Source organism: Grammomys surdaster, unplaced genomic scaffold (genome assembly GCF_004785775.1).
Source record: "Grammomys surdaster isolate TR1022 unplaced genomic scaffold, NIH_TR_1.0 141, whole genome shotgun sequence".
In the NCBI taxonomy this organism is placed as follows: domain Eukaryota; kingdom Metazoa; phylum Chordata; class Mammalia; order Rodentia; family Muridae; genus Grammomys; species Grammomys surdaster.
In genome coordinates, this window is record NW_021604599.1 from 9,162,579 (window position 1) to 9,177,537 (window position 14,959).

General features: G+C 36.2%; 1 protein-coding gene across 5 annotated transcripts in view; it reads left to right on the forward strand.

Annotated features, from left to right (window-relative positions):
• The window catches only part of Smc5 (structural maintenance of chromosomes 5), a 64,037-nt gene that overhangs the window by 24,858 nt on the left and 24,220 nt on the right, over window positions 1-14,959 (forward strand). For all 5 annotated transcript variants that reach the window (XM_028764055.1, XM_028764057.1, XM_028764054.1 and 2 more), the window contains 5 exons: window positions 3,693-3,948; window positions 5,275-5,429; window positions 9,308-9,421; window positions 12,780-12,874; window positions 14,378-14,510. In XM_028764055.1, the coding sequence (XP_028619888.1) occupies window positions 3,693-3,948; window positions 5,275-5,429; window positions 9,308-9,421; window positions 12,780-12,874; window positions 14,378-14,510 (753 nt within the window). The remainder of the gene's footprint in view (window positions 1-3,692; window positions 3,949-5,274; window positions 5,430-9,307; window positions 9,422-12,779; window positions 12,875-14,377; window positions 14,511-14,959) is intronic.

Below are 14,959 nucleotides of genomic sequence, written 5' to 3' on the forward strand. Positions count from 1 at the left end.
CTTTTACCTTGTTAAAGACAAGGTATCTTTTGTAGTTGGCCATCATATATGCAAACTTGGCTAGCCCATGAACTTGAAGGTTCTCATGTCTCTGCCTCAGTAGGAACACTGGGATTACAGAAATGCAGGTTTTACATAGGGTCTGGGCTTCTGTCTTAGATTTATTTCTATTGTTGTGATAAAGACCACAACCAAAAGCAAATTGAGGGATAAAAGACTTACTATCATTGGAGAATGAAAAGCCACAGTTCATCACTGAAGCAAATCAGGGCAGGACTCAAGGCAAGAACCTAGAGACAGGAACTGAAGCAAAACCCATGAGGATCTCTGCTTACTGACTTGTTCCTCGTGGTTTTCTCAGCCTGCTTTCTTAAATCCCAGAATCACCTGCCCATGGGCAGTGCTGTCCCCACGCCTGTGCCCTCCCACATCAGTCATGCATCAAGAAAATTAAGGTTACTATTCCCTAGTAACTCTAACTTGTGCCAAGTTGACAAAACTAATCTCACAAGGTCAAGTCAGGTCCTCGCACTTGCATGGCACGCACTAGCCTCTGGGCCATCGCCCAGCCATTTGTATAATTTTTTTCTTATGACCATATGTTTTTTATTTCTCTTGGGAAATTTTCTAAAAGTACATTTATCTTAGATTATATTTTCTAAGACATTTGATAACTTATTATAGTAATTGATAAAGCTTGGCTTGGGATTATTTCTAAAGTTTTTCATTATAAATAATTTGAAAAACTTTTCTGAAATAGTCTTAGAGGGGTTGGATTTAGGTACTTACAGGAACTGTTTTTATGTTGTGGAATATGAAAACTACGGGTGTGATGAGTTTAAAGTACGACAAAAGGAAGTATTCTAATTTTAAACTGTTCTCTTAATGGAGTGTGGGGCAAGGACATGAGCTGACTTAATAGAGGAAGACAGCCATAAGGCTTGACAGTGGTGGAAATGAGAGGAATTTACATAAGGATTCAAATGTGTTAATGGTAAAAGTTTTGACTGCCATTTTTGTGATGACTGTAAATTTAAAATGAGACCAGCTTTTCAGGATGCCTTACATTATTTTAGTTGCTTAGATGTAGCAGAAATATAGTTAGAATTAAGCTTATTCTTTTCTAGTATCACATGAGTTAAGGATCAATGGATCTTAGCAAGGGAGTGAGTGACTGGCAGGTTATGGAACACAGTTGGCTTAAAGAAATAAAGGAAAAGATGGATTGAGATGGTAGAAAGAAGATCAGTAGATTACAGCACCCTATGGAGTTTTTAAGGACTAGGAATACCAGGCTGAGCATAGTGGAAAGAAGGAAGTAATTGTCAAAGAATGGGTTTGCAGAAATACAGTATCAGAAGCTGTGTGATTTTTGGTGATTTACATTGTGTACAGTAAAAGGAAAATATCTTTGAAGTTAAAGAAGGAGAGAAACAGAGACCAAAAAAGATTGACTTTCTGTGTTTAGGTTGAAGTCACATGACCACAGGGATAATGATGGATTAAAGAAGACATTGATTCAGGTGCCAGAGTCATCAGTCTGTAAGTAGTGAGGGAGGACTTTGAGGGAAGTAGTTAATTCACTACAGGATGATGGGTAGCAAAGTCTGAGCCCATGGTATTAAAAGAATCAGAAACTAAGTGCATTAAAGGAGAAAGGACTCATTGCCATGAGAGAGCTCACTACAGAAGTACCTTTCAGAAATACCCATGTTTTAGCTAGAGTAACAAAGTACATTCAGAGAGATCGAGCAGCACAAGAATAGGATCTAACACAACCTAGAGAGGTGAGGTTTTAAATGTGCTGGAGGTCAACATCAGTACCAGTCATGGTGGGACTGATGTGATTATTGTTGATATTGATAGTCTGCTGGATGAAGGTCACAGATGTGTTACAGTTGAGAAAACATAGCCAAGAACTGAGGAGTCATTGGTGCATTTCTGTTTTTTAAGGTCCAAGGTAAAGACCATCTTTTGGCAAACTTTTTTGCTAATCCACTGGATTTTCTTTATTTTCTTCTCTTTTTTTGTAATAGCTCAATGCTAGCTGTACAAAATACGTGTATGATTGATTAGTTTCTTGTCTCTGTGGACTTGGACTTTTTCTTGTGTTCGGTGGTAGCTTGTTCTTAATCTCTGACATGCTCCCTTATTCTCCTGAATGGCTTAGATTTTGTGGGTTTCATGAATGAACATTGATTTCTTGTTCTGTTTCTCTCTCTCTCTCTCTCTGTGTGTGTGTGTGTGTATGTATGTATGTGCGCATGCACGTGTGCATGTATACATAAAAATTCTGTTCTTTTATTTCTCTGTGTTTGATATAGAAGACAAGAGTTCACATATGTTTAATTTCTTGATAGTGCCAAATTTAAATTTTCAGAAAGAAATTTCTAACAATAGGGAATTAAAATGTGGTGCTTTCATATGACCAAATATGATACTGGTGTAAAAATTTTATTTTGTAAGAATATATGGGGAGAGTAGTAAAAATGTTGTCAGTGAAACTTCAGTGGTCCCATTCAATGCAAATGTCTTATAAATAAGATACAAGTAGGCACTGAAGAAGTATAAAACTTAAAGACATTCCACTAAATTATTATTATTTGTTCCAAGAATGTATTTTCCATATTCCTTATCATTAATTTATTATAACTTTTATAATAGAGGAGGAATAAATATGACTTAGAAATAAAACTGATTAACAGCATATGCACTGTATTAACTTAATTCAATACAACATTATAGTTATAAGAGCAAATTAAATGTATACATTTGTGTGTTTCTTTTTTTTTAGATTTATTTTTTAATGTATATGGGTTTTTTTGGTGTGTGTTTGTTTGTTTGTTTGTTTGTATTTTGCCTTTGTATGTCTGTGCACCATGTATGTTCCTAATGGTTTTAGAGACTAGAGTCCTGAATCCCCCTGAAACTGTTACAGATGGTTGTGAGCTGCCATATGGGTGCTAGGAATCAAACCCAAGTCCTTCAAAAGAGCTCTTAACCACTGAATTATTCCTCCAGTACCCTATTTGCATATGTCTTAAAGAAAACAATGTTTTTGATAAACTATGATTTTGATTAAATTCTGTTGACAACAGGTGGCCAGCCAATATATCCTGTTTTAAAAATAATTTATTCTGGATTATAAGCCAAAAGTTTAAATATAAAGATTTCAGTGTTAACTTGAAGTGTTGGTAGAAAATAATTTTGTTGAAAGAAATTTGTTTGGGTTTAAATTTTGGTCGTATGTGTGGTATATACTTTCTGTAAATATTTGTGCATCTGACTTTGCCTTATATGTTTTCATTCACCAAGCATTTTAATAAGTACTAACCATATGTTAAGTGGCTGTTAAGTACTTTTGATATACTTAGGAACAAATAAAATTGCTGGTAGTTGACTGGGTAGTAACCTGCTACTATATCTCTTAAAAAGAGGAGTGCTCATAGGATATGTGTGTGTGTGTGTGCGCGCACATACACACACACACAAACACACACACACACACACATGTAAGGTTCTGATGTGTCTGAAGATTCTTAGACCCAGTCCCAGGTTTTCTATATGCTAGATTTGTCAGCTATTCCAGTGAGCACTCTGTCCTGTCCTAGGCAACTTAAACAATAGTTCTGCAAAACCTAAATAGACTAGAAGAAAACAATCTCAGGTACTAATCTACTTTTGCTTTTTAGATTAAGGAACTTCAGCAGGCATTAACAGTCAAACAGAATGAGGAGCATGACCGGCAGAGGAGAATAAGTAACACCCGCAAGATGATAGAAGATCTGCAGAATGAGCTCAGGACTGCAGAAAATTGCGAGAACCTTCAGCCTCAGATTGATGCCATCACAAATGATCTGAGGCGCGTTCAAGAGGAGAAGGCCTTATGTGAAGGCGAGATCATTGATAAACAGAGAGAAAAGGAAATGCTGGAGAAACAGAAACGAAGTAAGATTCCTGGGGGCAAAGAATAGTTTATGAAATGGGGACTTGCTTATTTCCTCTGACTTTCACCCCTCATACTGATTTACCTTTGATTCATTTTAATCTTTTTATCATCTGAGTGCTGGGTACATACAGTTGAATGGAGCTCAAGAAGAGACCCACTCTTAACTCCTAGCAGTGTTAGTAATGCTGGTATTTGTTATTTTACTAGTTGTCAGTGTTAACATTTTTATGCTTAGGTGTACTAATACAGTATGCCATCTCTGTTTTATGTCTTTAAATCTAAAGTTTTATTGAGGACCATAATTATATGTGCTTTCTTAGCAATTAGAGTTCTAAACTTACTTACGGCCAGGTTTATTATAATTGAGTTCCTCAGCACTTGGGATGCAGAGACAGGCAGATTTCTGAGTTCGAGGCCAGCCTGGTCTACAGAGTGAGTTCCAGGACAGCCAGGGCTACACAGAGAAACCCTGTCTCGGGAAAAAAAAAAAAAAATTTGAGTTGCCTCTTCAAGGTTTAATTTGCCTTTTTTAGAAAATACCATTTCTTGTAGTGTATCTTTAAATTAAAAACAAGCTGTTACTAATTATGTAACTGGACATACCATTACCACTAGGGATACATGAAGGTCAGACAATGTTTTGGAGTTGGTTTTGTTTTCTTAACCACTGTGGCATCTGAGGATCAACCTGAGGTCATGAGGCTCGTAGAATAAGCACTCTCATTCCCTGAGCCATCTGACCAGTCTAGCATCTCCTTAAATTTGGAAAAAGGAAAATTCAACTATTATTATTATTATTATTGAATTCTTCATTTTGCTATTCTGCTTCCATCTAAGCAGATCACTTCCAAGGCCTTCTCCATGATCTTCTGCTGGGATCTGTCCCATCCCTCTCCTTCACTGAATAAATCTATTCCTGAATTCCATTCTCTCCTCCTCCCACCTTTTATTTTTCTTAGACTTGTAGATAACTTTCTAAGAAGAGATTTTGAAGATTGATTTCAGTGTTTTTGTATTACTTAAGAACATTTTAAATTTAGTATCTCTCTTTATTGATTTTGTTATAAATTCAGTTCCACATTAAAGGTAATTACTTTCTGAAGAAGAAAAAAAAACCTCTTCTGCCCCTTTTCACTATTTTTTCTTATTTCCAGGTGACTTGCTTTTTAGTAGCTTCAGTTCACTTTTTATCTTAGATGTTAAGTAATTTTAGAAAGACTTTGAAATATTTGTCCTGAGTGGTATTTTTTTAAGATATTCTGTATTGTTTACAAGATGATATGCTAGTGTTTTCAGAGAAGTGATACTTTTCTTTCCAATTATAGGTGTGAGTGATCATATCGTACGTTTTGACAATCTTATGAATCAGAAGGAAGATAAGCTGAGACAGAGGTACCGGGATACGTATGATGCAGTCTTGTGGCTGAGAAATAACAAAGATAGGTTTAAACAAAGAGTCTGTGAACCCATAATGCTGACGGTAAGAAATGTTACTCATTTTTGTAACATCTGTTAATTTTATTATTAGGGTTATTGTAGATTTTTGTTGGTGTAAGAATTCTTATTCTTGCTAAGACCGTGGTTTTCCTTGTTAAATTTGTAATCACTGTGAGGCTGAATCCATACATAAGCTTTCTAAAGTGCCCTTGAGCCATAATGGTATATAAACTGAATTTTTTCCAGAAAAAAGTTTAAAACTAGGGGACCAGAGAGACGGTTCAGTCTATAAAGTACTGCCATGCAAACATGAAAACTTGAGTTATCAAAACTTATAAAAGGGAGGGGAAAAGATGGTGGGCGTGGCATGCCTGCAATGCTGACACTGAGGAGGCAGACAGGATATGGAGCCAGCCAGTATAACTAAATTTACAGTTCCAGATTCAGGGAGATACCCTCTCTCAAACCCAGATAAATTGGAGTGAGGTTAGGGGAAGAACCTGACTTCAACCTCGGCATGTATTGTATTGTATATGTATATACACATACACATACATACATACATACATACATACAGACAGACAGACAGACAGACAGACATACAGACACACACACACAAACACACACAGGTACACATGCACCATAAAATGATAGGAAACTGGGGATTCTCTAACTAGGATCATGTATAAAATAAGGTTGCTTGACTAGGTTTTAGATTATAGTATTAAATTAAAAACTGCTTAAGAAGTGGGAAACTTATAAAAATGTTAATAAAGGATGCTTGATAACATAAGCAAGAAAATTATCTATTTTAAAAGAGCACTCTGAGGATTTTGTGAATGAAGCAAGTAATTGATACCATAAAATAATTGATAGCTTTGATGATTTGGGTCATCAGAAATAGAAAAGCTGTAGTAATTTAATGAAGTTTGGTCATGAATTTAATGGGATAATTTCTATCAAACTCTCAGGTGATTAATTTAGTTTTATAGTAAGTAATAAAACACATTCCTTAGTAGTGATATACTAGATAAAGATACATGAAGATTAGAACTCCCCAAATAACCTAAGAATTGTTTTTACTACAGATTTTTTGTTTGATAATAATAGATCTTTGTAGAATTCACAACAAGGTCTATTTTCCCTATCCTTTTCTTTATTAATAATAGCATAGATTTAACTCTGTTATATCTTAATATTAGTAAAATTAATACTTGTAATGTGTTCTTTTCTTCACAGTTGCATGTGCCTATAATCTCAGTTCTTGAGAGGCTGAGACAGGAGGATTGAGAGTTTGATGCTAGCCTCAGCTACATAACAAGTTACATTCTAGCCTGGGTAACATAGTAAAACCCTGTCCTCTAAAACCAAACAGAAACAACAGCAAAGGGAATATTTTTCCAAAATTAAGAAGAGAATTTATATTTAGTGTATTCACATTTTTTTGATCTGATAAGGACTGAAAAAAAACCCTTGCTATAAGTTAGAATGCAAATATAGTTATTTGCTCATTTTTTTTTTTTTTAAAGCAACCTCAGTAATAGTTCAGAACTTAATCAGGTTTGCCATCTGATTGTCTAACTAGCCCATCACCAGGTCATATCACTAACTGGAGTATGTTTACATCTCGGTGTTTTAAGACAAGATACACTCTACTTCTGTGTAGTGTCTTTCCACCTTCTAGTTTCTCTTTCCATCCAGATCTATATGTATACTTACCGAACCCTTCAATTCTACTTGAAAATGAACCTCCTTGGCAAGTTAAGAGTATGTACATTGAAAATGTCAGCTAGCTTGTCAGTACTCCAGTTTTATAATTTATTTCTAACAACTCCAGTCTAGCTAGAACTGGAAAATGTAGAAAAGAGTTATAGGTATTATTTTTATTACCATAGTAATATGATCACAATTATACCTTGTATTAACATAATTAATGTGCATAAAGAAGGAAATTTATAAAGATACTGGTAGGTAAGATAAATCACCTCATTCTCATAGTGGAATATAGTACAACCATTTAAATACTGTTATGGAGTCCAGTGTAATAGTTCATTTGGTAAAGTGCTTGCAAAGAGCTGAATTTAATCCCCCAGAACCCATGTGAAAAAGCAGCCATGGTGGTATGCTTATAATCCTAGCATTAGGAAAGTAGAGGCAATGGATCTCTGGGGTTCTCTGACAGCCAGTCTAGTTTTTTTAGTGAGTACCAGGCCAACAGGAGACCTTGTTTCAAAAAATAAAATGGATGGCATCTGAGGAGCAATGATAATTGTCCTCTAACCTCCACTTACATACATATATGTGAACCTGCACATATACATACACATACAAACAATGCTGTAGGTTAGGGTTAATAATAAAGAATGAGTAAGATAGGACACTTTAATGAACTATAAGACAGGTTGAATAGGGTATACAGAAAATTTTCATTTAAAAAATTGTAAAACAGGAAATTACATTAACCAGGTGACATGAAGATCTCTATATCTACTGTACTTACTAGTCTGTGTCTGTGTTTGTGAAGGTATAACTGTAAAATTCTTTGAAAATTTTGGACAAGTATTATTTCTACTGAATACCAGAAAAAAACAGAGCAGTATTCTAAGAAACAGGAAGCTAAAGAACCAATACGTTACATAAAATTTTACTTGAAGATATGTACTATACCTGTAAAAAAAGAAAAGATAAATCATTCACTTTTAGAATGTCACAAATTGGGTTGTGACCAAAATAACTATTTGTGAGATTTTAAAGAATTGAGTGGCCTTGTGGTGAACTGTTTACACAAGATGAAGTCTTTTGGTTCTCAAATGGAAAGATATGTCTAATAAATTCAACCTGGAAAAGCATGAAAACCAAGTCCTATACTGGTTAATCCATAGCAATTATTTTTGTCCATTCTAGAAGTTTACATTTTCCTTAATTTGCACTTTTTACCATAAGGTAGTTGAATATGAAAAAAAGTGAAATGACAAACACCAGATGTTTATTATAGTATACTGCCTGGATGATCATATTTTATAGTGTTTGTCTGTCTGCCTTCCTATTTTTCTGAGCTTGATATTTTCTAGAGAATAGTATTAGTCAGTGTTTATATAACACACTTTTTTTTAAATCATACTTTTTTTTTTTGAGCAGTATTGGAAATTGAACCTAGGGTCTAATAAATACTAGACAAGTACTCTCCCACTGCGCTGTATCCCCAGGCCGGAGCCCTAGTTAGAAATAGCATGGTTCATGATATAGCATCGTATATAAATAACTTGTTTGTTGTTCATCCAGCTCTTCTACAGAATCTAAAGGCAGTACTTCTAGTGTCATTTTTAATGAGAGCTATATGATGTCTTGCTTTTCATTTTGCTTATTCATGGTAATGAATAAAGACTTGGTATTCTTGAAACTGTTCTCCCCTTATTTATCTTAATATCTTTCGTAGAATTGGGCCACTTGTGCAGTAGTGTCTAATTAGTAAATAGTTTTTAATCATGTTACTATAAATTGTGTATGTGGTACTTGCCTATAATACAGCACCTATGAGGTTGATGTGGAGCAGCAGAAGCCATATAAGCAATTGCAGGTACAATTTCAGAGTAGAAAAACCAAAAAACCCAAATATATGTTTATGTTGGGGTGATGCAAGCCTTTGACTTCTCATGAAAAGTTTTTTCCATGAATCTAAGGAAGGCATTGTTATGGTTTTGTACCTATCAGCCAAGTAGAATAGGGAGTTTATGTCAAGATTAAGAAATATACTAAGTCATTGTAAAGCAGACCCCCATGCATGCGGTTGTTCTGAGTAGCAAACAAAATGTTTTGAAATTACTTAACAGTAAATTTATTCTAAGTAAATCCAAGATATATGTGATGCACTCTTAATAATCAGTCTGTTTCAGGAAAACTAATTTCTTCTTTTTTATATAGATTAATATGAAAGATAATAAAAATGCAAAATATGTTGAAAATCATATTTCATCAAATGACTTAAGAGCCTTTGTGTTTGAAAGTCAAGAAGATATGGAGATTTTTCTCAGAGAGGCAAGTACTAACCAATAATACACTGATTGACAAGGTACCTTCTGATTTTCTCCTTCATGGGTGTGTCATTTCTATGTATTTTCTGAAATAATATCACATTCTGTATCATCAGTATACTTAACTCTTTTTTATGTTTAAAAAAAAAAAACCTGAAAGAAGTTTTAGAATGTTAATCTGTCAGTCACAAATGAAACTCTTCCATTCTACTGCCTCAGCACTGTTTTATGTTTTGCTCTTTGTGTGTGTGTGGGGGGGGGTGGGGGAGGGGTAGTTTGGGTTTGGGTTTTTGTTGTTATTGTTTAGTTTGGGTTTTATTCTTTTTGGGGTTGGGGTGGGTTTTTGTTTTGTTTTGTTTTGGGGGACCAAGTTTCTTACCAAAAACTCACCAAGAACTCACCAGTTAGGGTAGTCAAAGTCTGAAAGGCCTGCCTGTCTCCACCTCCCCAGCATTGGAATTACAAGTGTCCACCCCTATCCCCCTCTCCTTTTATTTGTTGTCTGGGGATTAGAATAAGGTTCTTGTGCTTACAAGGCCTACATTTTACCCCTTAAACACCCTCCCCAGCCCAGTGTATGTCTTATCTTCTGTTGAATGTTTGCTTTATGGTCTCTTTTAGTTTCTGTTGCTGTGAAGAGAGACCATGATCTCAGCAACTCTTTTAAAGGACAACATCTAATTGCGGCTGGCCTGTATTTCAGAGGTGTAGTCAGTTATCATCATTGCAGGAAGCACAGTAGCACACAAGCAGTTGTGGTAGCTGAGTGTTCTAAATCTGGATCAGCAGGCACCAGAAAGAGAATGACATTGGGCCCAACTTGAGCATTTGAAACCTCAAAGCCCACCCTCAGTGACACACTTCTCCAACAAATCCATACCCCGTAATGCCAGCCCTTAAGCCCTCAAATATAGGAGCCTATAGGGGCCAATCATATTTTGGTTTTTTGAGACAGGGTTTCTCTGTATAGTTGTGGCTGTCCTGGAACTCACTCTGTAGACCAGGCTGGCTTCAAACTCAGAAATCCGCCTGTCTCTGCCTCTCAAGTGCTGGGATTAAAGGCATGCGCCACCACTGCCCAGCTATAGGGGCCAATCTTACTCAAACCACCACATGACCTTTAGCTATTCAGAATGGATTTCTAAAGTTCACTTTGAATTGTTTATATATTAAGATTCAATGAGAGGGTGTTTTGTTTTTGAAGTACTTCTTTGTGTGAATTTAGTCAGGCCTTGAACTCCTAAGATCCTCTTGCTTCAGCGTCTTTCTAAGTGTTAGAAGTCCACCATGCATCACTGAGCCCCTCCAACTCTTTATTTCTAGTATATCTCAAAGTTAAGTTTGTGAGTAATTTTTTTTTTTTTGGTTTTTCGAGACAGGGTTTCTCTGTGTATCCCTGGCTGTCCTGGAACTCACTCTGTAGACCAGGCTGGCCTCAAACTCAGAAATCTGCCTGCCTCTGCCTCCCAAGTGCTGGGATTAAAGGCGTGCATCACCATTGCCCGGCGGGTAATTTTTTTAAAATTAAAAAAATTATACAATATATTTTAATGATATTTTTACTGACCCCAGTTCCTCCCAAATCCTCTCCATCCAACTTCCTGTTCTCTTTTACCAAACAAAAGGGGTGAAGCATACAGGGATAAAATAGAAGAAGATAAAAACCAATAAGACCAAAACAACAACAACAAAAAAAAAATGCCAGAAGCAAACAGCACATAATACTCACCATACACAACCGTGAGTCCATTTTATGTTGGCCAGCTATTAAGCATGGGGCCTACCCTGGAGTGTGGTTGATATACTATACCCAGTGATACTCTATTGGAGAAAACTGATTTATCATTTCCTAGCAAGTATCGATTGCAAATAGCTTCTTGGTTAGGGCTGGAACTTTATGTCCATTTCCACTGTTGTGTGCTGGCATTTTGATTGGTTTGAGCCTGTACATGGCCCCTGTGTGCTGACACTGTCTCTGAGTTGATATATGTATCAGTTCTGTTGTGTCTGGAAGACACTGTTTCCTTGGAGTCATTCATCACCTCTGGCTCTTATAATCCTTCCATTCCTTTTCTGTGTACATCCCTGAGCCTTGAGGCAGGGAGGGGTTTTTGATAGAAACATTGGGGTAAGTGCTTCAAGATCTGTGACTCTGCGTACATTATCCTGTTGTAAGTTTCTTTGTTAATTACCATCTACTGCAAGAAACAGCATCTCTGATAAGGGCTGAGAGAACTCTGCGCTATTGGAGTCTTCCTGTCTCCAGCCACATTAATTTTTGTAACAATGTCTCTTACTTAACATGTAGCTTACTGATTGGCTAGGCTTACTAGCTAATAAGTTCTAGGGGTTCTGGGGATTCTCCTGTGTCTGTACCTACCCAGTGCTTTGGTTATAGATATATATGCTGCTCTAGCCAGCTTTTATGTGGATGTTAGGGTTATGAACTCATGACAGGCACTTTATATACTAAGCCATCTCTCTAGCCTCTCCCATTCAGTGACCTACCACCAACCCCAAGGCTTCTGTTGCTTTCTCATGTTTCACTAGAATTTTTCCATGTATTTATAGTTGAATAATCAGCCAAAGGTTGAAACAGGTTTAAGTATTTTAAAGCTTCTTACTTGGCAGCATCCTGCTGAGAATTACCTTTTTGTTTACATAGCCATTCTAATCACTCCAAATACCATCCTCTGATTTGTTTCAAGCCACAGACTACATCTTTCTACCCAGGTTTTTATTCCTGTATCTCTCCTGGTAGTTAAGGGGTTGTTCTCAGGTCACAAGTCACATTAGCTCAGATCTTACTCAGTTCCATTCTTCAAATTTGTTGTCTAATTACATTTAAAATAATTGTTTAAAATTTTGCTTAGCGTTTATAATCATTATTGGCAGATAGGTAAACCCCATACAAGATAATATAGTATTAATTAACATATAGCTCTGCCATCTACATATTTGGAAGCCAATTCTGACATCTTCTTTCATCTGAGAAAAGTCAGTACATGTTTCTGAAAGAAAAGGATTTTAGTTAAGTGTAGAGGCACATGCCTGTAATTCCAACCCATGACAGGCTGAAGCAGAAGATTGTATGTTTGAGGACAAACTGGGGTACATAGTGAGTTCCTGTCCACAGACTAAGTAAGACTGTCTCTCGAGTAACAAAACCAAAGTAGAGAAACCCATAAAGTAGAAAAGCTCATATTGACTTTAGGGTAGGTAAATGTTATAGGAGAGAAATAAAAGTTTCTGATCACCCTAGCAATTTCATGATGTCTCAAAAGCTTTAAGAAAGCAATTTTGAAAAAAAAATATTTCAGTTGAACCCATGGTAATTAATATTGTCTTTTTTCTGTGTTCAGGTTCGTGACAATAAGAAGTTAAGAGTAAATGCTGTTATTGCTCCCAAGATTTCATATGCAGACAAAGCACCTTCAAGATCTCTGAATGAGTTAAAGTAAGTTGAAAGTATTATTGGAACTAATTTGAATACTGAATAATCTTAAGTTCTTCTTCACATAATATGTTCGTTATAAGCTGTATTGTCTGTCTTAGGAGTTCTGCTGAAATCTAAAATGGGGGAGAGTTGAAGCTTAGGAGTGTGTCAGATAGAATGTTCATGTTTCATCAGGGTGATCTAGTTGTGGAACAGGATTGGATTAGTTAAAGACATCTTTTACTAAAGGTAAAAGGGATAGGTTAGCCATTAAAAATAGGAAGTAAGGAATTGTTTTCTGCAGCCAAAATAATTTCTGTAAAGGGCTAAATGTAAAGAAATGCAGTTTTATACAATTATGTGTAAATATCTGGTCTTTGGATTTAACTAGGCATATAAAAATAATAAAAGGAACAACAAAAGATAATTTGTAAAAAATAAAAAACATTTATAATTATAAAAAGCTTAAGCTTAACAGCAAGGAAGAAAATAGTACCACTGATTTTTCTTTTTTAAATGTAAAAAGCTTTTCTTCTATTATTGCTAAAATGTGTGTCTTAGTCACCTTTCTTCCTTCTTTGTTTTCTTTCTTTTTTTTTTGAGGGGGTGGTTGTTGTTTTGAGACAGGGTCCTACTGTATAGCTCTATCTGTCCTGGAACTCAGTATGTAGACCACACTGGCCTTGAGCTTACAGATACCCACTTGCCTCTGCTTCCCCAGTGCTGAGATTAAAGGCATGTTCCACCACCCACAGCTTTAGTTAGTTTTCTATTGCTATGAAGAGATACCATGACAAAGGCAACTTATAAAAGAAAGGATTTAGTTAGAGGCTTGCTTTCACTTTCCGAGGGTTAATAAGTCCATGATCATCATGGTGGGGAGTATGGCATGTAGCAGGGAGGCATAGACTGCAGCAGTAGCTGAAAGTTTATATCTGATTCATTGGCATAGGGCAGAGAGAGAAACTGAGCCTGGTGTGGGCTTTTTAAACATTGAAACCCACCACCAATGATACCTCCTCCATCAAGGCTATTCCTCCTAATCTTTCCCAACCAGTTCAACCAAGTGGGCACCAAGTAGTCAAACATGAGCCTGTGGGAGCCATTCTCACTCAAATCACCACACTATGTATTTTACTTATTGCTTGTCAACAATCAGGTTGTATTTCTGTGAGTGCACATTTGTATACATGCGGAAAACAGCCTCAGGTGTCATTTCTCAAACTTTCCATCCTCAGACTCTTTTTTTTTTTTTTTGGTGTGTTAGTGTTCTGATGGAAAGAAAAGGTCTCCTACTGGTCTGGGATTTACCAAGTAGGGCACTATGTTGCTTGAGGCCCCAGTGATCCACTGCCCATCTCCCCATTACCTGCAGTTTTGTATGGGTTGTGGGGTTTAAACCCTGCACTACATGTTTTTGTTGTACTTACAAGGCAAGCATTTCATCTGCTGTACCAACTCAGTTTTCAGGTTTTTAAAATAATATTTTTAAAAGAAAAACCAAATCAGCCCTTTTCTTTTCAGACAGTATGGATTTTTTTCGTACCTTCGAGAGTTATTTGACGCACCTGATCCTGTAATGAGTTACCTTTGCTGTCAGTACCATATCCATGAAGTTCCTGTGGGGACTGAAAGAACCCGAGAAAGAATTGAACGGGTAAGAGTATAGAAACTCTACATTTTAAGTCGTGATATGTCATAAAACTGTGACTGTTAACTAATATTTTATAGCAGAAGTGAGACAAAGTTACTTAGAACAAGTTAATAAATTCTTGTGTTTTTAGAGGAATTGAATAAAGCTAAAATCTGTAATGCCTGGATGCTCTTAGATGATTCTGCCTTGCTTAATAAAAGTATGGCATCCTAGATGCTCTTTTAAGTGTGCATAGAATACTAGACTGGGATATAGGTCTATTCTGGTAGCTTTAACCTTCTTAAAGCTTTTATTGACGACACTCCAAATGATCACATTTCATCTTTTTTTTTTTTTTTCCTTAAGCTTTCTTTGCTAGCAGGGACAGTCCAAATCTCTCTTAGAACCAGCTTTTTTGGGGGGGTTGGGTGGCAGCAGGGGTGTGTGTGAGGGTTTTGTTGTTTTTGTTTTAG